The sequence below is a fragment of the Pseudorca crassidens genome, chromosome 15 (assembly GCF_039906515.1).
Source record: "Pseudorca crassidens isolate mPseCra1 chromosome 15, mPseCra1.hap1, whole genome shotgun sequence".
In the NCBI taxonomy this organism is placed as follows: domain Eukaryota; kingdom Metazoa; phylum Chordata; class Mammalia; order Artiodactyla; family Delphinidae; genus Pseudorca; species Pseudorca crassidens.
In genome coordinates, this window is record NC_090310.1 from 83,877,243 (window position 1) to 83,902,711 (window position 25,469).

The 25,469-nt window shown below is 53.6% G+C and overlaps 1 protein-coding gene across 1 annotated transcript; it reads right to left on the reverse strand.

Moving 5' to 3' along the window:
- Nucleotides 1-5,638: 5,638 nt before the first annotated feature.
- On the reverse strand, nucleotides 5,639-17,634 carry ZBP1 (Z-DNA binding protein 1). Its single transcript, XM_067708525.1, has 8 exons — nucleotides 17,601-17,634; nucleotides 14,617-14,826; nucleotides 13,970-14,035; nucleotides 13,384-13,557; nucleotides 12,057-12,218; nucleotides 10,683-10,886; nucleotides 9,422-9,616; nucleotides 5,639-8,064 (listed from the first exon to the last, which is right to left on the reverse strand). Exons 1-8 carry the CDS (start codon nucleotides 17,632-17,634, stop codon nucleotides 7,817-7,819), a joined length of 1,293 nt encoding a protein of 430 aa, XP_067564626.1. The 3' UTR covers nucleotides 5,639-7,816.
- Nucleotides 17,635-25,469: the final 7,835 nt, after the last annotated feature.

Below are 25,469 nucleotides of genomic sequence, written 5' to 3' on the forward strand. Positions count from 1 at the left end.
AGATGGGGCCCCCCGCAGGAACTGAACACAAAGGCACCCGAAGGTCACCTTGAGGACACACACCTCTGGGCAGACGGGATACACGTGCAGGGTTGTCACCCTTGCTCTGCAGAAGAAATGCCCAGCTTGGGGGTGGCGGGTCCACAGAGATGAGGTGGAGATCTTAGAGTCTGAGCTCTGGACCTCAGGAATCAGTTCTCACCCTAGGCGTCCCGGCTTAGCTGAGGCAGAGAAGTGGATCCCATGACCCCCTGTCTCACTGCTCAGTTAATTCCAAACTTGGGCTCATTTTGCAGAAAAAAGATCGGGGGTGCCACCTGGTGGCCAGAGCCGTGGCCATGGCCCGCGTCAGGGCCCACAGTGTCCGGGGGCCCAGGAGTCTATGACAGCTGTTTATAGTTACGCAATTAATGCACGTGCCCTGCAGGTAAAGTCGAAGACCCAGACAAAGTCAAAAGAAACTGACCACCTGGGATTTCAGCCAGAGAGAGCCTTTCTTCGCATGTACACTGACTTCCTTCGATCTCTTTTCCATGCATCCAGACATTTTTTAACCCAAAAGGTGCATCACACCCCACACAGAGCTCTGGGGCCTGTTGGGATTGTCCCTGTGCGCCACCAGATGCCGGATCTCTTTCCGTGTCGCTGAAGATTCTTTCACAGCATAACTTGAGCAGCTGCACACGCCCTCTGGGTGTGGCCAGGGCGTGACTCAGGCTGGCGGAGCGCTGTAGGTTGGATTTATTGGAGCAAAGTGAGCTTTCCAGTTTTTTGGTTTTGTTGTTGCTTCCCTTGAGGAGGATTGAAACTTCAAAGCCCTCGGCTCTGTGATGAGAAGGGGGTTTTGACAAATCCACATTCGGATACAAACCTCATGGCTCTGGGGACCAGGCCCACCCAGCCTCCCAGCGGCGCTCTGAGTTACCTCACGACCCACCCCAGGCTCCTCGCAGAGTCGGAGGGTCCTGACGCACAATGGCACCGGTCTGGGCCAGTCAGACCTGGATTTGATCTTGCTTTCCTGGGCCTCAGTTTCCTCATCTGTGCAATGGGCAAAATCTGTTTGTCCATTTCGTAGAGCTGTTGTGAGTGTTAAACAGCCTCCGTCTGTCTGGAGGGACAGTTCCTAGGCCTGTGTTCAAATGTAGATTCATGGGCTGTGGGTCGGGCAAACCCTGGGATGGCCCAGCCTGTCCTCTTCCTCTGCAGAGGGCTCGGATACCTCCTACCCCTGAGTGACAGATGTCATTAAGTCACAGCAGGTTACACTCACTGTTTGCTGTCACTGTGGCCGTGGCCTTGTGGGGAACCGTGAGCACAGGGATGACAGCAGCCACTTCCACGGATGTCCACGGCACGCTCGCTGCGTGCTAGGCACTGCCACGGATTCTCTGTTAACCCCCCGCTTTGCAGATGGGGAACCGAGGCTCAGGGAGACTGCACAACGGTTCCAGGGCCAAGCCTCTGCTAAGAGTCTGAGCCCTGACGGGGCCCAGGCCTGGCTGCCCCTCGCTGGGCAGGAGGAGGTGATGCTGCCCAGTGGCCCCGAGGTGTGATGTGTGTGTGTGTGTGTGTGTGTGTGTGTGTGGTGTGTGTGTGATGTGTGTGTGTGATGTGTGTGTGTGAGTCATGTGTGTGTGTGTGTGATGTGTGTGTGTGAGAGATGTGTGTGTGATGTGTGTGTGTGTGAGTGATGTGTGTGAGTGATGTGTGTGAGTGATGTGTGTGTGAGTGATGTGTGTGTGATGTGTGTGTGATGTATGTATGTGTGTGTGATGTGTGTGTGAGTGATGTGTGTGTCATGTGTGTGAGTGATGTGTGTGTCGTGTGTGTGTGAGTGATGTGTGTGTGTCATGTGTATGTGTGTGTGTGTGATGGTGGGAGGGGGCTGCCCTGTCGGGAGGTCCCCCCTCTGTCCCGGACACTGAGCTGTGTGTGTGCTGGTGGGTCAGGCGGCTGAGGTCACAGCCCAGAGGGAGAAGCCGCTGCCTGCTGGGCCTGAGCAGGGCTCACTAGGGGCGGTTCAGCTTCTGACCATCCTATCCAAACTGATGTCAGATTAAAATTAGGGAGTCAGGGAGGGAAGATGGGGTCTGGGGGGGCAACATGGCAGGGGGGCGGCCTTTGAGATGTGGGCAGCTCGGGAGGCCGTGTGGCGAAGGGCACACTTACCAACAGCACTGACACAGGGACTCCTGGTTCCTATGAGCCAGACACTGATTTCATCCTGCAAACCATCTTGAGAGGGAGGGGCTGTGATTATCCCATTTTACACGTGTGGAAACTGAGGCACAGGCAGACTAGGTATCTGCCCAAGGTCACACAGCAGGAAATGGTGGGACTGAACTTCTAACTGGGGTGGCCCTGAGCTTGCTCTCTTCAGTCCTACACTGTCGCAGAGACCCGGGGGCATCCACCTGCGTGGTGGGCCTGCGTGAGGACAGGGGGCCTGACTGCGCTCAGATGGGGTCCTGTTCCACTCACCAACGGGGCCCCCACCCCCATATGCCCTCCCAGACCAAGGCGTTGCCCAAACATGATGTGGGCCTTCCACGCATGAAGGTTTTCTTTTACATCCAAGGGGGTTATCTTATCCCACTTTGTCCCCTGGATTCAACCCTGGCTGTATGACCTTAGGCAAGTAGCTTAACCTCTCTGTGCCTCAGTATTTTCACCATGTGAAATGGGTTGAGAATCCCTTTCTTCACAGGCTGGATGGAAGGATGAAGTGACTGAGTACAGGTGGGAGTTCCACAAACGTCAGGGCTCAGGGCTGCAGGCAAGGTCCCTGGGACTCCTGCAGGAGCTGGTCTGGGGTCTTCTGGGGGTGGGTCCCAGCTTACAGGGGGGTTCCTCTTGAGGGAAGAAAATCAGCTTTTGTGGGGACTGGGTTTCTGACTTTGGGGTGCTGGCATCTGTGGGAAGGGAGGGTAGTGCAGGGACTTGACCTGGGGTCTGTGCATAGGCTTAGGGTGCAACGCAGAGCCCCAGAACCCTAGGGGAAATGCCGTAGGTCTGGCCACTTTGGTGGGAGGGAATGGTCCCATCCTGCCTGGCCCCAGACTGGAACCCTGGAAGTTCACAAGCCCTGCCTGGTGAGGTGCTATATCCAGCCAGCAGGTGGCGCTCGGACCAAAGCCGTGACAGGCTGAGCCCCGAATCCTCCACTGCTGGCTCTCAGGCTGAGGTCGTCTGGGACCTGGGACCTGGGACCTGGCTGGGACCTGGCTTGGGGCTCCTCTCCCCACAGATGCTCTCCTGCCACAGAGACCAGCCAGAAAGTGGTGCTGGGTGGGGGGTTTCTGGGGTCCCAGCTACGGCTGTGGTCCATTGGTGCCCTGGGTGTGTCCACCTGGAGCCAGGCAGGGACATCTCAGCCCCCAAGGGGCTCTTTGGGATCATGGAGGAGCTTTAAAAAATACTGCTTCCCAGGCCCCGCTCCCAGAGACTGTCATCAATCGATCTGGGCTGGACCGGGACTCAGCATTTGTTAGACGCTCTGAGGGCTGAGAATCACTGTGTGAAATACCCTTTCATCCTCCCGAGGAACTCCATGGAGAGGGTGCTGTCCTTATCTCTGCCCATCTCACAGAGGAGGAAACTGAGGCTCAGGGGTGATGGGACTTACCTGAGGTTATGCTCAGGTTACACCTAGGGCTGCAATGCTAAGCCCCACTCATTCTTTTATCTCCAGGATATTAATAACATCACCGATGCAGGGTTTCTCAACCTGGCACTGCTGACATTGGGGTCCTGACAATTCTTTGCTGTGGGGCGGTGCTGCCTAGCGGAGGGGGAGGTGGAATACAGTCCCACCCCCACCCCACAATGATGGCCAAGCCCTGATCCCCAGAAGCTATGAGTATGTCACCTTACGTAGTGAACCAGGCTTTGTGGTTGTGATTACGGATTTGAGGGGAGATTATCCTAGATTGGCGGGGTAGGCGGAGAGTAATCACAAGGGTTCTTAGAAGAGGGAGGAAAGAGGAGGGGGTGGAGGGGAGATTGGAAGATGTGATACTGCTCAATCTGGGGACAGAGGAAGGGGCCAGGAGCTGGGAAATAAGGTGCCTCTGGAAGCTGGAAAAGGCAAGGGAGCAATTCTCTGCTGAACCTCCGGAGGAACCAGCTCTGCCCACACCTTGATTTTAGCCTGCTGAGCTCGTGTGGGACTTCCGACCTCCAGGACTGGAAGATGCTAAGTTTACGTTGTTTTAAACCACTCATTTGCTGCAATTTGTTACAGGAACAACAGGAGACTACTTCCCCTGCCCCGTGACAACCAAGTCTCCAGACATGCCACTTGTCCCCAGGATGGGAGGATGCGGGTAGGATGGGCCCCAATGGGGAACCACTGAACTACTTATTCTTTACTGAGTTCTTCCCACGTGCGGTCCAGCCTTCGGAGGCCCCCATATCGTCCAGCACTCTCGCACACCTGAGCTGTGTGCCCTTAATCGCCTCCCCGGCCCATTCTGCAGATGAAATGGCTGAGGCTCAGATCCTTTAAATGGGCACTGAGGGATGGGGGTCACACAGATAGGACAGTGAAACGGATTCCCCTTTAGAATCTCGCAGCCTCCTTCCCAGACTCTGCGTCCCTGCACCCTCATGCCTCCCACCAGTGGGCGGAGCTGGGTCTGTCTCCCCGCAGAGATGCCAGGCCTTTCGGGGGCTCTGCAGCCCAGGTAAGGGGCAGCCCGGCCCTCACGCCCACTGTCTGACACCCCTGATCTCTGGGTTTTGTGGCCTTTTCCCAGCTGGGCCGCTTCTCCAGCAGCTGGTGGAGATTCAGCTGAAGGAGGCAAAGGCCATAGGGTCTCAGGTTGGGGTGGGAAAGAGAATGTGCAAGTGGGTCAAAAAACGTGGGCCAGGCAGTGAGAGCCAGGATGCCTTCACCTCCCCCACCACGGAGGTGAGCACATTTGACTCCACATTAGCCAATCAGAGCACTCCATTCTCCCTGATTGGTTCAAGGATCAGCATGTGATCCATGCTCAACCAATCAGAATCCTCCCTGGGACATTCTACCTGTTGTGTTTGGCTTGAAGAATTCTCTTTCTGCTGGGGTTGCTAAGCTGACAAGATGTAAGTCTTGGGTGGCTGGCAGCCATCTGGAAAGAGTCTCTCAGAGAGATGGAGAGAAAAGGCCTGAAAATACTGCTTGAGCCCCTGGATCCAGCCATTCCTGAAGCTAGTTATCTCTTGATTTCCCAGTTGCATGAGTAAATAGATTCCCCTTTTAGGTTTCTGTCATTTGCAGCCCAAATGCTCCTGGATTTCTCCCTAGACTATTTTTCTTGCTCTAAGCCTCTAATCTTGGCTGTCTGCTAAAGCCCCACAGGTGAGGAGTCCTGTCTAAGCTTACTCTGAGAGGAGCAGAGAAGCTGGGGTAAGAAAACAGAATTGCAGGGTGTGGAGAAAAGGGAGCCCTCTTGCACTGTTGGTGGGAATGTAAATTGGTGTAGCCACTGTGGAGAACAGTATGGAGGTTCCTTAAGGCACTAAAAATAGAGCTACCATATGATCCAGCAAACCCACTCCTGGGTATATACCTGGAGAAAACCATAATTCAAAAAGATACATGCACCCCAATGTTCATTGCAGCACTATTTACAATAGCCAGGACTTGGAAACAGCTTAAATGTCCATCAACAAAGGAATGGATAAAGAAGATGTGGGACATATATACAATGGAATATTACTCAGCCATTTAAAAAAAACCTGAAATAATGCCATTTACAGCAACATGGATGGATCTAGAGATTGTCATAGAGTGAAGTAAGTCAGACAGAGAAAGACAAATATCATATGATATTGCTTATATGTGGAATCTAAAAAGGTATACATGAACTTATCTACAAAACAGAAATAGAGTTACAGGTGTAGAAAACAAACTTGTGGTTTCCACGGGGTAAGAGGGGGGAATGGATAAATTGGGAGATTGGAATTGACATATACACACTACTATATATAAGATACATAACTAATAAGGACCTACTGTACAGCACAGGGAACTCTACTCAATATTCTTTAATGGCCTATATGGGAAAAGAATCTAAAAAAGAGTGGAGATATATATGTATATATATAAACGGATTCATTTTGCTGTATACCTGAAACTAACACAACATTGTAAATCAACTATACGCCAATAAAAATTTTTTTACAAAGAAAAAGAAAATAGAATTGCATTTGTGACCAGGTCATGGTGCTTTTGGAAAATCACTTCCAACTCTTGTAGCAAATTCCTCCTCCCCCATCCCCACCCCGACCCCATCCAACTCCAGGGATGGCAAGTTCTGTGTGCACAGGTATCATTGCAGAAAGGGGGGACGGTGGATGAGCTAGTGAGAGCAAAGTATTGGGGGGTGGATGGACTTAATCATTCTTTGCTTTTAATGGTAGCTAGTTCATTTCCTTCCTGAAGAGACCAGCTTTGACCTTCACCTCCGGCCCCTATTAACAGCCAGCAATGCTTTGTCAGCGAGTTTATGACAAATTAATTATACAGAGAGGGGAAATCTCGCAGGAAAATTGAGTGTTCTGGCTTGGGCTGCAGGTGGGAGCTGAGGCTGAGTTCTGAGATGCATTTTGATGGCCCACTTATACGGGCCTGGTTAGCCACAGACCTCAGGCAAACTTTGAGGCAAGCAGTTAGTTTTCAGCTCACCCCAGAGGGCAGACAATGCCCGAAGCAACGAGTCAAACCTGATTTCCAGCCCCTTACACTGTGTGGCACGTCTGCGAACTGGATATCCCAGGCAGGAGGGATCTGGGGGCCCCAGGTCACGGTGGTGGCCGAGATGCCTTTGCCCCCTGTAGGCTGGGCCATTCCGGCCCATTGGACAAAAGCCTTCCTTCCCTGTAATGAACCCAACTTCCTTGTTGCATGGACTTGCCCAGGTCCTCCTGGAATATTTGCGCAGGTGGAGCCGTGCTTGTCCAGAGCTCATCATCAAGTCCAAACTCCTCTCCAGCCAAACTCCCACTTGCATTTTCTTTGCATTGGGCTTTCTAGCAACACCCAAACTGCTGTGCTGCTATAAGTCCTCTTGTTCTGACCATCATGCCTTTGGCCAGGCCGAGCCCCTGCCTAGAACACCATTCCCCGTCCAACCTCCTCCCTCTGCCAGATGTTGAAGAATGAGCCCTAGAGCTTTCTCCTTCCCCGGGGAGCCTCCTGGGCGCTCCGGACAGTGTCTGCATTGGTGTTCTGCACTCCTTTAATTCCCCATGATGGTTCCTGCTCAGGGCTCACTGCCCATGTCCCAGGCTGCCTCTCCCGCTGGCTGTGAACCGCTCCCCAAGGGCAGGGCTTGGTCTTCCTCTCTCTGTAGCCCGACGGCATGGTACTCAGGAGGTGGTCAGTGGAGGGGCCGGTCCAGCATGCACCGGAGGTTCAAGAGTGAAAAGACAGGGCCTCTGTACCTAGTGAATTCGCTGGCCAGCGCTTGGGGAGATACAGCTGACTTCTGAGGTTCTTACCTGTCTGGTGGTATCCCTTTTCTGGCAACTTTAGAGAATGACCCATCCCTAGCCCTCAAGGCCGAGGTAGGAAGGTTCTAGAAAGGTCAGGTGGTTAAGTGGTCAGGTGGCCAAGATAGGCCTTGAGGAAGTCAGGTCCTGAGTGAAGGGCAGAGAATGGGTGGTCCTGATGGACGGCAGGCCCGGGAAGGTGACCCCCTGGCAGGCTGCTCCTGCCACCAGCAGCCCTGCCCTTGCCCCACGCCGGGCCCAGCCCAAATGCAGAGGCAGGCTGGCCACGTGTCAGGAGGCGAGAAGGTCAAAAACGACAATGACGGCAGCAGAGAGCTCACTGGCTCCCAGGCCCTTCCTGCAGGAGTCCGCCTACAGGCTGCTTGCACTGAGTTCCACCCTCCGGGGACACTGGCTCTGCGATTCTGTCACTCAGCAGGTGTCTTCCGCACTTCTGGGACCCCTGCGTTTTGAGCGTCATAGCCGCTAGCTCTTCTGAGATGAGCGTCTCAGTGTTGACGGGGGCAGCCTGACTGCTGCCGGGAGGGACCTCGCTTCTGGATCCTGCAGCTCCGGAGGGAGGGTCTAGGGAAGAGATGGGGCCCCAGGAACACGTGAGCCGCCTCCCCTCGAATTACCGAATAGCCAAGTCGATTTGCTTCACCGGGACTGAGGCTGCTGCCCCGGACACAGGCTTCCCCGGTGGGTGACCTTGTGTCCCCATCTCCGAGGCCCCGTCCTTTCTCCCCTCTATCGTTGCTCCCGCTTCCTCAGCCCCCTTTGCTTTCCCCCGATTGTCTTCAGCCAGACTTTTAAATCGTGCCCCACATCAAGTTGCCCCTGGTTGAACCCTCCAGGCCTCGCCAGGTCACTTCAGATAAGATCCGGACCTTTCTTCTGGGCTTCCCGGCACAGAGAGACCTGGCCTTGCCCACCGGATCTACTCCCTTCCGCTCCCTGGGCTCGTGTGTGTGTGATTCTGGACGTCACCCTTCTTCCCACCGCGGGGCCTTTGCACTTGCTGTTCCCTCCACTGGCAATGCTGTTCCCACATCTGTGCTTGGCCAGCTTCTCCTTCCCCACAGGCCTGGGCTTAGATGTCACCTCCTCCTGGAGCTTTTCTGGCGGCCTGGCTAAGGCAGCTCCTCTCCGTCACGGCGCTGCCCAGCCACCGCCCCAGGTTTTATAGTTTTTTATAGTGTTGGTCTTCAAAGCCTCGAAAGGCTTGGTTTGTGACTGTCTCTAGTCCCTGTACTGGCCTCTGGCCCCTGTGAGCGGGTAGTGTTTGTCTGTTTGTGCCCTTAGCTGTATCTCCGGGGGAGGGAGCGTTTGAGGGTAGGAGTGGGGCCTGAGCAGGTGCATGAATGAATGAACGACTTCTTCCTAATAATTGAAATGGGGAAGAAGCGTAAGGTGGCTACCGCATTATTTGGGGGGAAGAATCGGTGAAGTGGGTGACTAAGAATCGAGGAGGGATCATGTTCCAGAAGTTTCCAGGGAGGCCCAGCTTCACGGGCATGTGGCCTGGGCAGTCACACAGGCCCGTTCAGAGGGGCCTGTGCTCAGTTTACTGCTCTGCTGTCTTTGTCTTGAAATTCTTGCTAAGTTTTGAACAGGAGCCTTGCTTTTACTGGTTGCGCTGGGCACCGCAAGTCACGTCACTGGTCCGGTCCAGGTGTCCCAGCAGTGAGGGGAGCGTATCCAGTCCTCACTCCAACTCGGGAGCCACAGGCTAGTCTAACCACCCTCATTTTACAGACGGGGAAACAGGCTCCAAGCTGGGCAGTGGGTTAGGTGGACCCCGCACGTTCTACCCTAGAGCCCCCGCTCCTGCTGCGACCCTCTCCTGTCTCCCAGACTCCAGAAACGGGAGGCTCGTGACTGTTGAATAAATGAATGAATGAGAGAGGGAAAGGGGACACACGGGGTGTCCCAGGCTCACCTGTGCTCCCTCCTGGCTCGCCAGCCCTTGCGACTCCTCTGGGGTCAGCCGCCCCTGGGTTGACAGTCATCTTGTTATTGTTGCCTACGGTGGTCTCCTCCAGGAAGCACGAGCGGATGTGGACTCTCTGGGCCATGCCCCCTTCGGAGTGAGGTCCTGGTTCGGGGATTTGAATTTTGATGGAAGCTTCCGGGCCTGTACCCAGGACAGAGACTGCAGGTCAGCCAAAGAGAGAGATGCCGGGGGGGCGGGAGGGGAGGTGGACGGTGAGAGCAGCTGGACGGTGGGCCTGACCCCCAGCCTGGTTCTCAGGTCCTCCACAGCTGTCCTCCTGGAACCTCCCCTCAGTGGCCCATGCCGTGCTCTGTCACTGGCGGACGCGTGGCCTCACACGGCGTATCTGCGCATGCCTTTCACCTGCTGGGGCTGCCGGCTCCCTCGGCGCCCGGCTCTGCCAGCTTGGGTGCCCCTCCTCCTGCAGCCCAGCCCAGCTGAACTGGTCCTCTGGGCCTCCCCTGGGACTCAACCCCTCCCCCTGCTGCCTCCTGCTTCCCGTCTCTCTGCTGCCTGCTTCCTCGCAGCTCTGGAACACCCTCTCCATCTTTGGTTAGAATCTCCCTGTGGCCCCCCAGTCCGGCCCCCAGCCGCAGCTGTCTCGCTCCTGCTTCTCCCGGCCAAACGTCAGGAAAGAGCTGCCCGTGCTCTGTCTCCCCTCCTTCCACTCTCCGTGCCCCTTCTGTCCCCTCAGGTCACCACTGACCCCTTGTTGCTGGACCCTACAGCCCTCCCTTGATCTCACCGGCCTCGCCTCCTCTGGAAACCCGTTCCCTGGCGTCCTTGGTTCTCCTTCTCTCTCTCAGGCCTCTCTGCTGTGCTCCCACACCCCAGCCTGTCTCTCGATGACCAGTGCCAGGGAGGACGCGGCCTGGGAGCTCTGGTCACTGGTGACAGCGCCTAGGTGGCTCCTTAAATGCATGTCCAGTTCCAGTCCAGCCATCTCCTCTGTTCCCGCTTCAGCTGGCCCAGGAAATGACCCCTGCCCATTGTACAGTTGAGGAAACTGAGGTTTCCTGAGGGGGGTAGTAGGGAATGGGAACCCAGGTGCTAACTCTAAAAGAGCCCCCTGCTCTACAGCCTCCTGGTGGGAGGGAAAGAATTTCCCATCATGCCTCTCTCCCCACAAGGACCGGCTCAAGTTCCATCTAGCCAGGAGCCGAATGCAGTGGGCTGGGGGTGGGGTGGCAGCCTGTTCTCCAGTTACCTGGGGGGCTGCCACAGGCGCTGTGGGCAGGGCCCTTGGCTGGGTTGCCGTGAAGACTCATCTCGTTGCCGTGTCCCATCTGTACATGTCTGAGCACAGACTTCTCCATCCGGATGTCCTGGGGCCCCCAGGATCCAGCCAGGGGACCCTGAGTTGAGGGATCAGTGGGTGCCATTGGAGGGGGGTAGAGGGGAGCCGAGGAGCCTGGCAGGGGACACAGAAACGTGACTCCTGACCCCCCCCCGACCTCCCCCTACCCCCTACCCCCCCCCCCCACCCCCCCACCCCCACACTAAGTCCTGGCCGGACAGAGGAGACAGGCTTCGGGATTCTTTCTGGACTTATCAGACTGGGAGTGATTACTTCAGGGTCTGGATTGGAGAGCAGGTGGGCCGGCAGAACAGGTAGCGTGGGGCTCCGGGGTTTTTACCACTGGTGCCTGGGGCGTCACTGGGGCACTGAAAACCCAGACAATGGGCACATCCGCTGCTTCCTAGCTGTTCTCAGTCCTCTGGGCCCGTCAGGAGAAAGTCTCCTTTGGGGTTAACTTGCTGTTGGCATGGGACCCTCAGAGCTTCTGACATTGTTCTATTTTGTCAGCATTTATTTTTGATGGTAACCTTGGTAGTTTTCAAGGTAATGCTGTGAAAGTTTACTTTAAAATTAATTTGAGTAGAATAAAAAGTAAACCATTTAACAACATGGCGTAAAGAATCAGCCATGGGCGTGGCCAAAATGAGGGAGGTGGAGCTCAGAGGACCAAAGCTGGGGAAAGGTTGATCTAGATTCTAGAATGAAGTTCCTCATTTCACAGTTGGGGAAACTGAGGTCTGCAGCAGGGAAGGGCTCTCTTGAGGTCCCAGGGAGCGTTCCAACTTTGGGGCCCGCGCTCTCACTCACGTCCCATGGCTGGACTGATGGGTGGCCCTGGCCCCTCTGCCCACAGTGCCCGCCATGCAGCAGGCACTCATTTGCTTATTGTATCTCACCAAAGCTCGGATACACCCATACGATGCATCCCAGTTTCTGAGATGTGAACACATGGGAAAAAAGAGTGTCTCGGGACACACAGAATGCTCAACGACCCCTTGTGACATCCTAGAGAGGAAGAGCGAACTGAGTTGTTTCTTGTGGGAAAATATTGGGTCCCGATGAAAATGAGGCAAAAGATGTCGGCAGGAAGGGGAAGCAGGAGAGGTTTGATCCAGGCACAAGCAGGGACATCCTTATTCCTGAGAAAGCCAGGAAGGACCTTGGAGATCTGAAAGCTGCCCTTCCTCCCTGGAAGGTTGAATGCCCCCCACTCCCTGCCCCCACCCAGATGGAGCAGATGCCCCGACAGGTCCCTTCTCCTGGACATTTCAGAGGACTCACCGTTTTCCCCAGAGGCCATTTGTCCCACTATGACATTCCTGTGTCCAATCTGGATGGCTTTGGAGTTCTCAATGTAAATGTGGCTGTTTGGTCCATTCTGACTGATCATGTTGGTTGGATTTTGCTGGTAAATGACTGGGGTGGACTGATTTGTAGAACCTTCTGCAAAGTAACATTCCACTCAATCCCTTTGTATCTCTCTAGGAGTCAGAAGTTCCAATACTAGTTGGCAGTATCAGAATCTCCTGGGGAGCTGGTTAAAACACAGATTCCCAGGGCCCACCCCGGGGCTCTGAGTCAGCAGGTCCAAGGTGGGCCCCAGGAAGTGGAGTGTTTACCAAACACTGCAGGTATCACAGACGAGCCTTGCTTGGACTTTGTCCCGCAGGCCACCCTACCCCTGTGTCCTCCGCCACCCTGGGAGGATGGCAGGTGCCTTGATGCTTGCCCACCCTCTGTACCTCTCACTGCGAGGAAACCACAGCCCTAACCATTGCTTCCAGGGTCCTCTCTTCCTGCAGGGAAGGATGCAAGGTGGCCGTCCACAGGCTGTTTCTGGCCATGGGATAAACTTTGCTTGACTCACAAGGCATTTTTAAGAATTTGGATTTGTCACCAGTGTTTAACATCCAGCCTAGGAGGCTGAGACCCTCCTTGGGTACCATAAGCAGGGGTGTCAGCCCCACGTGGGCTCCACACACGGGGCCACATTCCCACCTTCGGGAGCCCTCGGCTCCTGTGCCTTTGTGAGCCCCTACATCCATAAAAAATATTTAAAATTACATTTTATGACTGCGTTGGGATATAGACAAATATAATATCGGCTAGAGTCATTATTAGCTATTCATTGTTACTATAATACTCATTTTTTTCTTCTGATTTTAAGAGAAACTAGAGCATTTTTGTGACCCCCTAAAAGCACAGTGGGCTCTAGGCCTGGTACCTGCTGCATGTAATGGATAAGTCGGTTCTGGGACTCTACCCTGTGGGTATCTGAGGTCAGCCTAGCCTATTCCTTCAGCAGCCTTAAAACTCCAAGTTGGGCAAAGGGCTTACAGAAGACTGTTAGCAAACTCAGGCTGAGACCTGCGCCCCAGGACTGATACAGTCAGGGGTGGGCCACACCTCTAGGAAGCCCTCCCTGGTTACTCCTGCCAGCATGCCCCTCCCTCCTGGAACCCTCTTCCAGGGACGGGTCAGCAAGAGCACAGCAAGCTTCTGACGAGGTGGGGCAGGCAAAGAGCTTAGCGGGAGCCCAGCAAGGACCAGGTGTTGGGTGTTATACCCTCTGCCCCGTCCAGGTGTGGGCAGCAGGTAAAGGGCCTACCTGGTCGATAAATAGCCCAAGTGTTTGATTTCTGGTCTAAGTCCAGGAGGTGCTTGTTCCTCATCGCGTACAAGTCTGGGTTGACTTCCTTTGCTGTCTTCATTCCCAGGGCCTGGGCAATGATCAGGGCTCTATGGGGCCCATGGGCTTCCAGAAACCGGAAGATCTCTTCCTCTGGGAGGCAGAACAGCAAGTAGTTAAGGAGGACCCCGGAGGCCGAATCCACTCCCCTGCTTACCCGCTGTGTGACCTGGGACAGACACAGCCTCTGTGCCCATTTTCCTCATCTGTAAAATGGGCATAATTATAATGGACCACAGAGGTTGTTCTGGGGGTTGGGGATGTTCGTCAAGGGCTCTGAACAGTGCCTGGCACGTGCTAGGTGTACAGTAATTGCCGAGTACCCATCAAATGGTTTCTCAGCCGTTTAGCTTCTTTCACGGAAAGACAGAGTCTTGCCTCCGAACACTTTGCGGGGACCTGTTAGTGGGTGGGCCGTGGCCCCTGAACACTTGTAACTTCTCGAGTGGCCAAGGAGAGTTTGGGGTCAGAGGAAACAAGAGCTGAAAGGAAACAAGATGCTTACGCCGCTGACTGAGCTCAGGACCAGGCTTCCGGGGAATTGCAGCTGCATCTTTCTGGGGCCTCTCTGCTGGGAGGAAAGACGGTCAGGGGTCAGCCGAGCGGGAGAGGGGATGGGGACCCTACCAGACAGAGGTGGGCTGCTCTGCAGAAGCCCCTAGCGCATGGACGCTCCAAACTCGGAAGGAAATTAGCTTCAAAGCCCGCCCCACTCCCTTCCAGCTGTGTGGCTTGGGGTTGGGGGAAGACCATCTACTCCCTCTGGGGTTGTGTGCGGGCTAGAGGACCCCTGGGCACCGCACCAGAACTAGAAAAGTGGATCTCGTGCGATGCTACGGCTCTTCTATTATTATCATATCGTTACTGCCATCATCATCATTATTAATGTTTTGCTGAGCACCTACTACATACTGGCACTAGGCTCAGCCGTTTGCATCAAATCCTCTCGCAACCCTACAAAGCAGCCCTACTGTTACCTCCACTGGCCAGAAAAAGAAATCAAGATGCAGTGAGGGTACATCATGTGTCCCTGAGGGCAGAGCCTGTATTTGAACCCAGGCCCAAATCTGGGCTAGGCCGTTGCCAGGACTGCTCGTGCTGGGTCCAACACCCGCCCCCTCCAACTGCCCCTGTCCTGGGGTGGCAGGTTACCCAGCTCTGCAGGAACCACTTCTTCGGTCCCACCGTTGGCCAAGCTCCACGTCGCGGGGCCTACGAGCAGGACTGCCTTGGACTCCTTCTGCATCTTGTAGAGGACCTGGTTGAGTTTCTTCCTGGGCACTTGGCATTTCATTACCAGCTGGGCAGTCTTCACAGGGGAGCCAGAGTCCCTCAGCACCTCCAAAATCCTCTGCTCAAGGTCTGGGGGAGGGAGACAGGGGCAGAGACAGAACTGAGTCCCCCCAACTACCCAGCCTGGGCTGGCGGCCCTCCAGGAGAGGGATCCAGGGCAGAGGCAGGCACAGAGGTCTGAGCAGACATCCACCAGCATCCCTGTACAGGGAGGGGCACATGGGCTGCTCAGAAATGACCTTGGCTGGACAGCCTGGTGGCCAGAGGCGGTGCCAGGCCTTCCGAGCGTCCCCCACCTGAGTGAGTGCTGGAGGGCAGGTGGGAACGCTCAGCTCCCAGACGTCCTCAGAGAGAGGGGAGTGGAGGCGGCAGGATGCTGGAGGGTGGGGCAGAGCACAGGAAGGGGGGAGGGGGGTGAGTGAGGCCCAGCCCGGTGTCCTCCATCCCCCATCCTTCTCCTCCCGGTGGAATCTGCCCGTCCTCTTGGGCTCACAATCCACTCGGGCGATGTCACTATTCATCCCCACCAGCAACCCAACGGCCGCTCAGAAATGGATCTTTCACCCTGATGCCCAATCCCAGAGTCCTAGCAACACTGTCCCTGGCTGCCTCAAATCCTCTCTTCTCCTTTCGCTGCCTCTACCTTCTACTCCTTGTCACCACCATCTCCCGGATGACAGCAACGCCACCAACTCGTGGTTCTGCCAGCCTCGTCTTCACCCGCCCTCAGCTTCCCTTCAAGGGCCAACCTGTCTGCATTCCCTTCAGACGCACTCACCCCTGGGCCTTTGCACATGCTCTTCCCTCTGTTAGGAGCAACGTTCCCTCCCTCCACCTGTCCAACGGATACTCCACCTCAGGTCTTGCTCAGACTCCATCGTTGGGAAGCTGTCCTGGATGCCCTGCGTGGGTGGGGTGCTGGGTGTGTGTGGGTCCCCTGCAGAGTGTCCCCAAGGATCCCCTGCTGTGATTGCCAGGTTCAGTGTAGTGGTTCAGTGTCTAGCATGGGGCCGGGCACACAGTAGGGTCTCAGGAAATAGCATTTGAATGAAGGAGTGACTGAGTGAAAAAGTGAGCGTACACTGCTGGGTAGGTGTTTGCCCAGATGACCTGGGCGAGGGATGAGTAGCTCTCCGGGGCCTCTGTTTCCCACCCCCCCTGAGTTAATGGTCCTAAGCAGGGTGCCTCGAGGCTCAACGAGGAACTTTCCAAATGGCCCCTACTCCTCCCAGACAGGCTCCCGTAAACCCAAGCCAGCTGCCCTGTGGGGAGTGAGAGAACTGGTCAGACACGGGGCCTGCAGCGCCAGGGGCTGGGGAGAGGAAATGTCTGCCCCGAGAACCCTGAGGAAAATGCAAAGCAGGGCCCTTCTTGGGAAGACCTAGGTCCCCTTCCAGGGCAGCAACCCAATCCTTTACCTTCTGGGTTTTTCCTGGATTCCTAGTGGGCGGCACTAGCGGGGGAAGGGACAACCCATTTGCCAACTCTGCGCTGGGCACCGTGGCCTTGCCCTTATGGTCGGAATGTTTGCGTCCTTCTGGGCGCAGGTGATGTGCAATTAGAACACGTGGGGTCACCCACCCCTTCACCCACCAAACTACCCCTCAACTGGGATACCCGTCCAACACACTGTGGCTTTGCCTAGTTTTAAAAAGAGTTTTGATTCTTAAAAAACCTGCCCCTGGGGGAGCCTCTTCCTCCCCCTCCAGTGCCCTGACCTCAAAGGGGAAATGGGGTCCATGGCGGGGCTGGCATCACCAGCTGAGTCTTCAGGCTGGTGAAACGGATGAGGTGTAAGTGACACGTCAGTTAAAAGGAAAATCTGCCGGGGGGCAAGTTAAATTCAGTTACCGGGCGCCCCTGACATGTCTCGTTGGGGAAGTGCAACAGGAGCTTGGGAACCAGCCTGGGGTCCTGGGTCACACCCAGTCGGCACCCCTCCCCAGCACACCCTATTTTCCTGGTTTTGAGCCCCAGCTCTGCCACCTACTAGCTATGTGACCTCTCTGGGCCTCAGTTTCTCTATCTGTGAAATGGTGATAATAGCAGCTACTTCAGAGATTGTGGTGAGGATTAAATAGCTAACAATCACAAAACAAAGACAAACAGGGCTTCCCTGGTGGTGCAGTGGTTGAGAGTCCGCCTGCCGATGCAGGGGACGCGGGTTCGTGCCCCGGTCCGGGAAGATCCCACATGCCGCGGAGTGGCTGGGCCCGTGAGTCATGGCCGCCGAGCCTGCGCGTCCGGAGCCTGTGCTCCGCAACCGGAGAGGCCACAACAGTGAGAGGCCCGCGTACCGCAAAAAAAAAAAAAAAAAAAAGGCAAACAAAAAGCGTCCCAGCCCACAGCCCTCACGCTTTCAGTGGGGACCCTAGAAAAAGCACTGCTCAGTAACAGTTAACTTGCATCATGTGCTTCCAGGAATAGAGCGCTATCCGAGGAATGAATGCAGCAGGAGGAAAACCACATACATGCACTTGCCCCTCTTAGCAGACAACTTCTGTCCTTCCTCAAAATGAGCGTGGAGACGGGTGTTAAGGCCCCAGGCTCTGCCGTGGTCCCCTGAGTCATTTCACCTGCAAGCCTCAGTGATCTCACACGTAAGATGGAAACCTCATCGGGCCTGCGGGTTATTGCAAAATGCACACGAAGCGCGTTGCAAGAGGCCTGGGCAGAGCAAGGCTCTGATCCTGATGCCGTGCCCTCTGTCCCTCTTTCTTACTACCGTTGTGCTTTCAGACACTGTCCTCTCGTGACTCTAGTCTGGATCAAGAAAAGGAACCAGAGAAAAGGTGCAAGTCCCACCCGGGCACTCCCACTGTTCCTTAGAAGTAAGAACGTACCTGCGTCTCCTGTGCTGGCAGGGGCCTCGGCCATGCTGGCAGCTGCGAGCCCAGGCGACTTGAGGGCAGCGGCAGGCTCCCCGACCCGTGGCCTGGAGAAGGTGGGCCCGGTCGAGGCTGGGTGTGCTTTTGTGGCCCTGGCGGTGCTTTGCCAGCTGTGGAGCTATTCCAGCTTCACCCAGCCAGCTGTCAGCTGTTCACACCCCCCGGAAACAGATGCCTAGTCAGCCCAAGCTGATCAGATTCCGGAGAAAAAGAAAATGAAACTTCTGTGTGTGGCTTTTGAAGGAAACAAAATCGAAAATGAAATTGATAAGTGAGACACAGTTAGGCCTCCAGCTAGATGCTAGCAGGGAACAGCTGAGCTGGGCAAGACCAGCGCTTCTTCTGGGGCCAGGGGACTTCCCACCGCTGCCCACCCTGAGCCCCACACTCAGGCCAAGACACCTGGGTGGGTGGATGGGTGGGTGCCTGCGTTTGTGCATATCAGAACAACAACCCTCTTTAATGAGTACTTACTATGTGCTTTCCAATCTCGTGTGCCCCTGAATCATCTACAGGGTAGGGGCTAGTACTGGCCTCTTTTCTTAGGAAACTGAAGCTTGGGTCAGTGAGGCCACTAGTCCAAGGCCACAGAGATGCTTGGGTTCTAACTCAGCCCCACCATTTACTGTCTGTGGCGCCTTGAGCAAGTTATTTAACCTATTTATGCCTCAGTTTTCTCATCTATGAAATGGGCTAATACAAGTAGCAACCTCAGGAGGTGGCAGTGAGGACTAAAAGGGTTAATTCATGCCTTCTACAGTCATGAACACAGCTGGACACCCACTTACCTGTTTCTGGAAGAAGGATGCATCGCTTTTGTAAATTCTCAAAGGGGCCATTGACACCCCCCCTGCCCCAAGCAGTTCAGAGCCACTGTTCTGGTCCAGGTAACAGAACGGTAAACTGAGGTTTACAGAGGTGAACGGCTTTGTGTGAGGCAGCCCAGAGTGTCAAGAACTCAACCCTGGAAGCCCCTGGGCCTGGGATCCCAGCTGCAGAAGCTGGGGAGGGGGTGCCAGGCCCAGGCTCCCAGGGGTCCTCATCCCTCCCTAGCATTTCTGCAAAGGGAGGAGCTCAAGAGCAAGTATAGCCATGGAAAGGGCCCCGGAGACTTGACTCAAAGCTGTCCTTGCAGAGCAAGCAGGAAAAATCCTGATGCCCAGTCCACACGCAGACCACTTAAACCCCAATCTCGGGAGGCAGGGCCGAGAGTCCCAGGTGATTTCATTCCAACCAAAGGGGGAGTGTTGGACAACTCAATAAAAACAGGAAGCCACGATGATGCTTTTGTTCCTTTTTTCATGTAAAACCAAAGAAACGTGTATCTCTATGTAAACTGACAGTCTTAATGTTAAATGCGAAGTCATTGGAGGTGTTGAGGGAGATTGTGGGGCGCCCTCCGGGCTCTTGCTGAGCCCCTGCGGGAGGCTGGGAGGCGCCGTGCCTGGACCAGCCACTAGATGGCGCCCGCTCACCAGCCTGCGTCCCGGCTTCCCTCGTCCGGTCCCTCTGATTTAGGGGGGCCTCTCACCCCGTCCCCCACCCTAGAAAAACCCCAACTCCATCTGGCTGTACCCCAGTTTCTCCCCATTCCCCATGCCTCTCCTACACAGGCTCCTTGGCTCCTTCCCTGCGTGCTGCTGACCCCTTAGTATGGACACCCCGACCTAGGCCTTGACTAGGGTGCCTGGTGGGCTTGCAGGTCCGGCTGAGGAACTCAAGCTTGATTTGAGGGTCAACTTTGCTTCTGGCCCGCGTCTGTCTGGACATGTTTGGATGGCCCTTTCCGGTGCCCCTGTGTCTCCATCACCCCCTCCCTACCTGTGTGTCACTACCTCCCTGAGCCTTGGTTTCTTTAATTATAAAACAAAGATAATAGATAAGAAAAAGCATGTTTACCTGACCTTTAGTTGGTGTTCACAAAATTTGCATCATTTAGAAAATGTGATGTGGTGGAGCTCCATAACTCCATAATATAACTTCTAGACATTAGGGGGGAAAAAAAAAGCAAGAGAGAAAGAGAAAGAAAAAACAATTTAATGTGGGTGGGCTCCATCTTCCATAGCATTTTGTGGCAATTTGGAATTCATGGAAGCCATGTACCTGCTGTGAGCATCTCACCACACTGAGTGGGGCTCTCGCTTTTAAAGTTTTAATTAGCTTGCATTTCCTCTTCTCAATTTAAGAGACTTTCCAGGTAATTTTGACCATGAGGTTTGTGTTTAACTGCAATATCAGTGGCTTAAACGATACAGAAACTTGTGTCTCTCTCCTAAAACAGTCTGGTAGGCAGTCCAGGTGTGGTGTGGCACACCATAGTGTTGAGACCCAGGCCCCTACTATCTTGTTGCTCTGCCATGTGTGGCCTTATGTTCTAAAACGGCTGCTCAAGCTCCAGCCATCACAACTGCATTACTTACAGCAGGAAGGAGGCAAGGGAAGAAGAGTAGGTACCGCTCCTTTAAGAATACTCACAAGTTGCACAGAGATTCCCCTGACATCCGTCAGTCCCATGGCCCAGCACGGGAGGCTAGGAAAGATTTTTATTCTGGGCCACCAGGCACCTAGCTAAAATTAAGGGATCGACTAACTTCCAAATAGGTGACAACAGATATCAGAGGATACTTAGCTGTACCTGCCATTGCAAGGCTCTGTTTTCCCCCCAAGAAAGGAACGAGGAAACCTCCTCTATGCCTTGAAGTATATCTGTTCTCCCAAGCTTATGTATTGAGCAGGTCCGAGGCTGAGTTCAAAGGTAGCTCCCACACTCTCAGAGACTCCCGTCCAGCGTGCAAGACAAAAGGAGAGAGGAAGGGAGACAGGGACTCTGGTGACCCCTGACTCTGCCTGGGAAGGACCTCAAAGTCCACAGGAGTTCCAAGATGGCGCTACTGACTGCTGGGGCCCAGATCCCTTTTTGTCTTGGAAAGCACACTCCTTTTTCATGGCTTGTGTTTTTCTGGAAACTATTAGAACTCTCCGCCCAAACCAGATGATAATTACATGTTACTGATCTCTAGTCTTTAAATTTCTCTCTCTCTCTCTTTTAAAAGAGAGATATTTTTACTGCACATTGTGTTGGCAAAACCCAGTCTCCTTTCTACCCGGCAGCCTGGATGTTACGATCAGGGTTCCTCTGTGAATTCACCTCGGGAGGAGGGAGTGGAAAGGTCTGAAGGCACCAAACGGGGACAATAATGTGTCTTTGGCCAGGGGCAAAGGGCAGAGAGCCAGAGGTGGCCAGAGACAGGGACTGCACGAGATCACAAGAGCTACCAGCGGAGGGCGAGGGGCAAAGACCCAACCAGGGGCTGCAGCGGGCAGCGGGTTCTCAGTGCAGCCCCCAAAGGCATCTGCCTGGGCTCCATTCACTGACCTTCAAGGCAGAGCTCAGTGAGCCTCCTTGGGTCATCACGTCGGATAGACCTGGGGTTCTGATCCCCGGGCCCCGATCTCGTACCTCTGCACCTGGAGCCGGTCACTACTCTTTCTGAGCCTCCATTTCTCCTTTTGTAAAAGGGGATCACAGCAGCTCCACCCTGGGCTTGTGGCTAATCCGAGATCTTGCTCCGGAAGGTCCCAGCAGAGCACCGCGCACGTAGCATGTGCTCAATAAACAGGAGCTATCCTATCTTCATGGTGTGACCCACCTGTCCCTCTCTGAGTGACAAGCAGTCCCATTTACTCATCTGGTCTTGCACCAACTCATTCCTTGTGCCTCCTTTATCCCAGGCGAAGTGCTGGAGCCAGTGGGGGGGCGGGGTGGAGTGAGGGCGCTGCAGGGAGAAAGCCCCGACCCCCTCCTATTTCCTGGCTCTACTTCCCACGTCGGCTGCAGAAAAGGCCACACTACCCAATCGAGGGATTGACGGGTGACTCAGGCCAAGTCCTGGGTCCCCTCCCCCAACTCCCAGCAGTGCTGGCTGGTAAAGGGGAGCTGGGCAGGGGTCACAGGAGTCAGGGAGCTGGCCAGGGGCCAGGGCATTGAAGGCCGTGATTGAAACTTGTGATCTTCCCTCGGGGCAAAGGAAGAGTTCCTGGAAGATTTTCACCCAAGGTGGGCTGGGGATTGGGAGAGACCGCCAGGGGTGCCAGAGAGCATTGGCAGGAGGTTGACGGGGGAGAGGGGCTGCGGCCACAAGGAGGCTGTGTGGAGTCCAGGGGAGGGACCTGTGGCCAGCATCAGGCTGCTTTCACACCCTTCCTTCCCCCACTAACTCTATTTAGAAGTCCTTCCCCACATCCCCCAAAATAGATTGAAATGAATTCACAACTAACTTTTATTTTTATAATCAAAAGACTTTTTGATAATGCTGCTTCCAAAATTCTTTGCCTACAAGAAATTCATTTAATTACAATTGGCCACAATTCCTCCACCGAGGGTCCAGTATTCTTGGGAAATCTTGCACAATGAAGAGAGCTCACCTATAAGTTTGTTTCAAATATAATGAAAAATATAACGTTTCAAATATAACGAAACATTTTGACGACCAAATGGAACAGCTAATGAACTTGACATAATGTTACGTCTTCTAGATGTTTAATTAAACATTTACTGATTCTGATTTTGCCAGGTTTTTCCCCCATATTTTGGAGTTCATTTTCAAAAGCTCTCGAAGCATCTGTAGGCCTGAGGTGCTAAGACTTCCACACCTAGAAGATAAAACGGGGAAAGGCAGAGAGACAGATCGCGAGGGCCAGGATTCCTGGTCTTTTGAGTTGTGGCCAGGGTACTGTCAAGTATGGGGTAGAAGATGGGGCACCAGCAGAATACTTTTATGAGTTAATTCGTAACTTCTTTGAGTTTTAAGTGGGTAACGTACTCTAAAACTTGACCCGAAGATGTTTCTTAAAAGACTCATCAGCTGGATGGCAACTGATTTATTTAGAGCTTACTATTTCCAGTGCTTTCCATTCTTTTATTCAATTCTTCCAGCAATCCGACAAGTAATATTAAATCTGATAAGAAAACTGAGGTACAGAAAGATTACTAAGTAACCTGGGCAAGATCACGTGGCCAGTGGGTGAAATTGATGGAGTTGAAACCCAGGCTATCGAGCTCTAGAAGCCAAACTCTTAGCAATTATTTCTATTGTTGTGAACAGGTACGTGTCATCCTGCCACAGGATAAGGAGCAACGCTTTCTATGCTGGACAACTTAGTGCTGCCTGGTGTGACTTATCAGATCTAGCAGGAAAAAGGTTGGTATTTTATTCTTTTTTCTAAAGTTTCTTTGACTGAGTGTGCCTGTCTCAGTCAGCTTAGCTGCCATAACAAAATACCATAGGCCAAGCGGCTTAAACAACAAATATGTATCTCTCAGTTCTGGAGGCTGGAAGTCCAAGGTCATTGGAAGATTTGGTGTCTGGTGAGATCTACCTCCTGGTTCTTAGATAACCGTCTTCTCTCTGTGTCCTCAGATGGTGGGGGTGAGGGGGAGCGAGCTGTCTCCTGACTCTTATAAGGGCACTAATCCCATCATGGGGGATCCACCCTCATGACCTCATTTAATCCTAATCACCTCCCAAAGGCCCCACCTCCTAACACTGTCTCATGGTGGGGTAGGGTTTCAACACTGAATTTGCTGGCAGGGGGACCCAAATATTCAGTTCCTAACAGTGTCCCTATGAGCACAGCCCTGTCCTAAGTCCTCGGAGACACAGAAACCTAAGTTAGTAGAAAAGAGTCCAATGTTTAAAATTTTTGTTCTCATTAACAATTTTTATATTGATTGATTGAAATGATATTTTGGCTATATTGGGTTAAAAACAAGACTTGGTGACTGTATGTCCACACCTGAGCGGACACACAGGACCCCCTCCATACCTTCCTCACAGGGAGCTCTTCTCTCTAAGGTGCTCTGATCTCTCGCTGTACCCACCACCACTTTAGAGTTTGTAGTCTGAGGCTGGGTGCCCCAGAAGCACACTCTGAGGCACAGAGTTGAGTGCAAGGAGTTATTTGGGAGGTGATGCTAGGAAACCCTGGGAAGGTGGTGGGGACCTGGGACAGGGGAAAGATGGGCTAATCGAGGGCTTCGCCGTCAAGCAAGCCCCCTGGGGGCACCTGGGGTTCAGTGCCACAGGGAGCGCTAGGAATGCTGGGAGCATGGGGAACATCTTCTCAGGGCTCCCCACCGAGGTTGAGGGAGCTGGGGTGCTTACCCTCCACTCCCATCCTTGAAGGAGGCTGCTCCCAACTGTGTCAGCCTGCCTGGCCAGCCTGTCTGGCCTGCAGCATGGTGGGCAGCTGGACCCACATGAAAGAAATGGAGAAGGCCAAGGAGGTATGATGGGGTTACTGATGGCTTTTGCTGCAGTTCTCTGCACAAGTAACTCCTCTTGGCACTGAGGCCCCAAGGGTTAACTAGCTGGAGAGGGACAAGGGGTGGATTTGAATCCAGATCAAATGATCACAGAGCTGGGCCCTGAGTCCATCCTTTGCGGCTTCCCCTGCCTTTGCCCACACCTGTAAAGAGCAGGCAGAAGTCTAACTCCATGAATTTAAAAAATTCATTGTTACATTTGCTCACTCAATCAAGTTAGATGCTTTTAAAGGCAAATTTAATTATTTTGAGCTCAATAAAAGCCTTTTAATAAGCTGAACAGCATGGTTTCAGTGTTTTGCTTCCAGGGTTATCAGTCACGGCAGGGAGGGGCCACAAAGGAGAGGGGAGAGTGGGGGTGAGGGGCGTGGGGCAGCGGGGAGGGGCAGATCATGCCAGCCCACACACACGGGCATGAACACACACATACTCACACACGCACATGCACGGGTGGATATTTATTTTAAACTTTTATTTGCACATTTAAACTCATCATTTATTCCAAATCGTTTAATTGTGAAGCTTTTATAATATTTTGTTTTATTTTTAGAAACAGTTCTTTTACTTCGAGACAACTGTACAACGTGTTAAAGAAAATGCGATGCTGATTTGGCACAGACTTCCTGTGTGTTCTGTCTCCCCCGTTTGGCTCACACATCCTTCCTCACTCTGAACGTTCCATCTATGCCCGCGACTGAGACAGGAAGCCAGACACACATGCTGAAATAATTTCAACAAATATCAACTTTAAACCAACTTGAAGTAGTCAAAATGGCAGGGCTGGTTCAGGCACCGCGGCCTTCCCCAGCTCGGTGCAAAGGAGGCAGCACAGGCTACACATGGCAAAAGTGTTGCTGTGTTTATAGAAAGTTTTCTGTTTTCATTATTAAGGCCTTTACTTGTCCAGTGTAATGACACCTGCTGTTTTTGGCTGTCCAGCACCCAGCCCCCTTCTTCTGGCACGATCACTCCAATTTTCCTTTGGTGAGCCACCTCACCCCCTTCTCAATCCACATGGATGGGAGGAAGCTGACCCCACCTCTAGGTCCAGAGCAGGGCATGAGACTCAAACCAGGCCAACCAGAGCACTCTCTTCTTTTGGCTGTAGTGATTGGCTCAGGGATGGGCACACGACCTGAGCCAGCCAATGGGATTCTATTCTGGGACTCGTGATAGAAGATTGAGAGCTAATTTCTTCCCACTTGACTTAGAGCTGTCAGGAAATGCACCTGGAGAAAAGGTGGTGGGAGAGGAGGATCTACTTAAAAGGGAAATCGGTAGAGGTGGCAGTTTGATGGAGACAGACACCTTCCTAACATCATGGTGTGCACATCTGGACCTGGAGGGCATGTGATCTAGCCCAGCTCCCAACCAGTTGCAAGAGTCAGTGATTCCCTCTTCTGCTGAATTCAGTCTCAGTAGTTTTGGGTCATTTATTATATAAAGAATTAACAAGAACATACACTTTTATCAGACAGAAGACTAAAATACTGGATGAA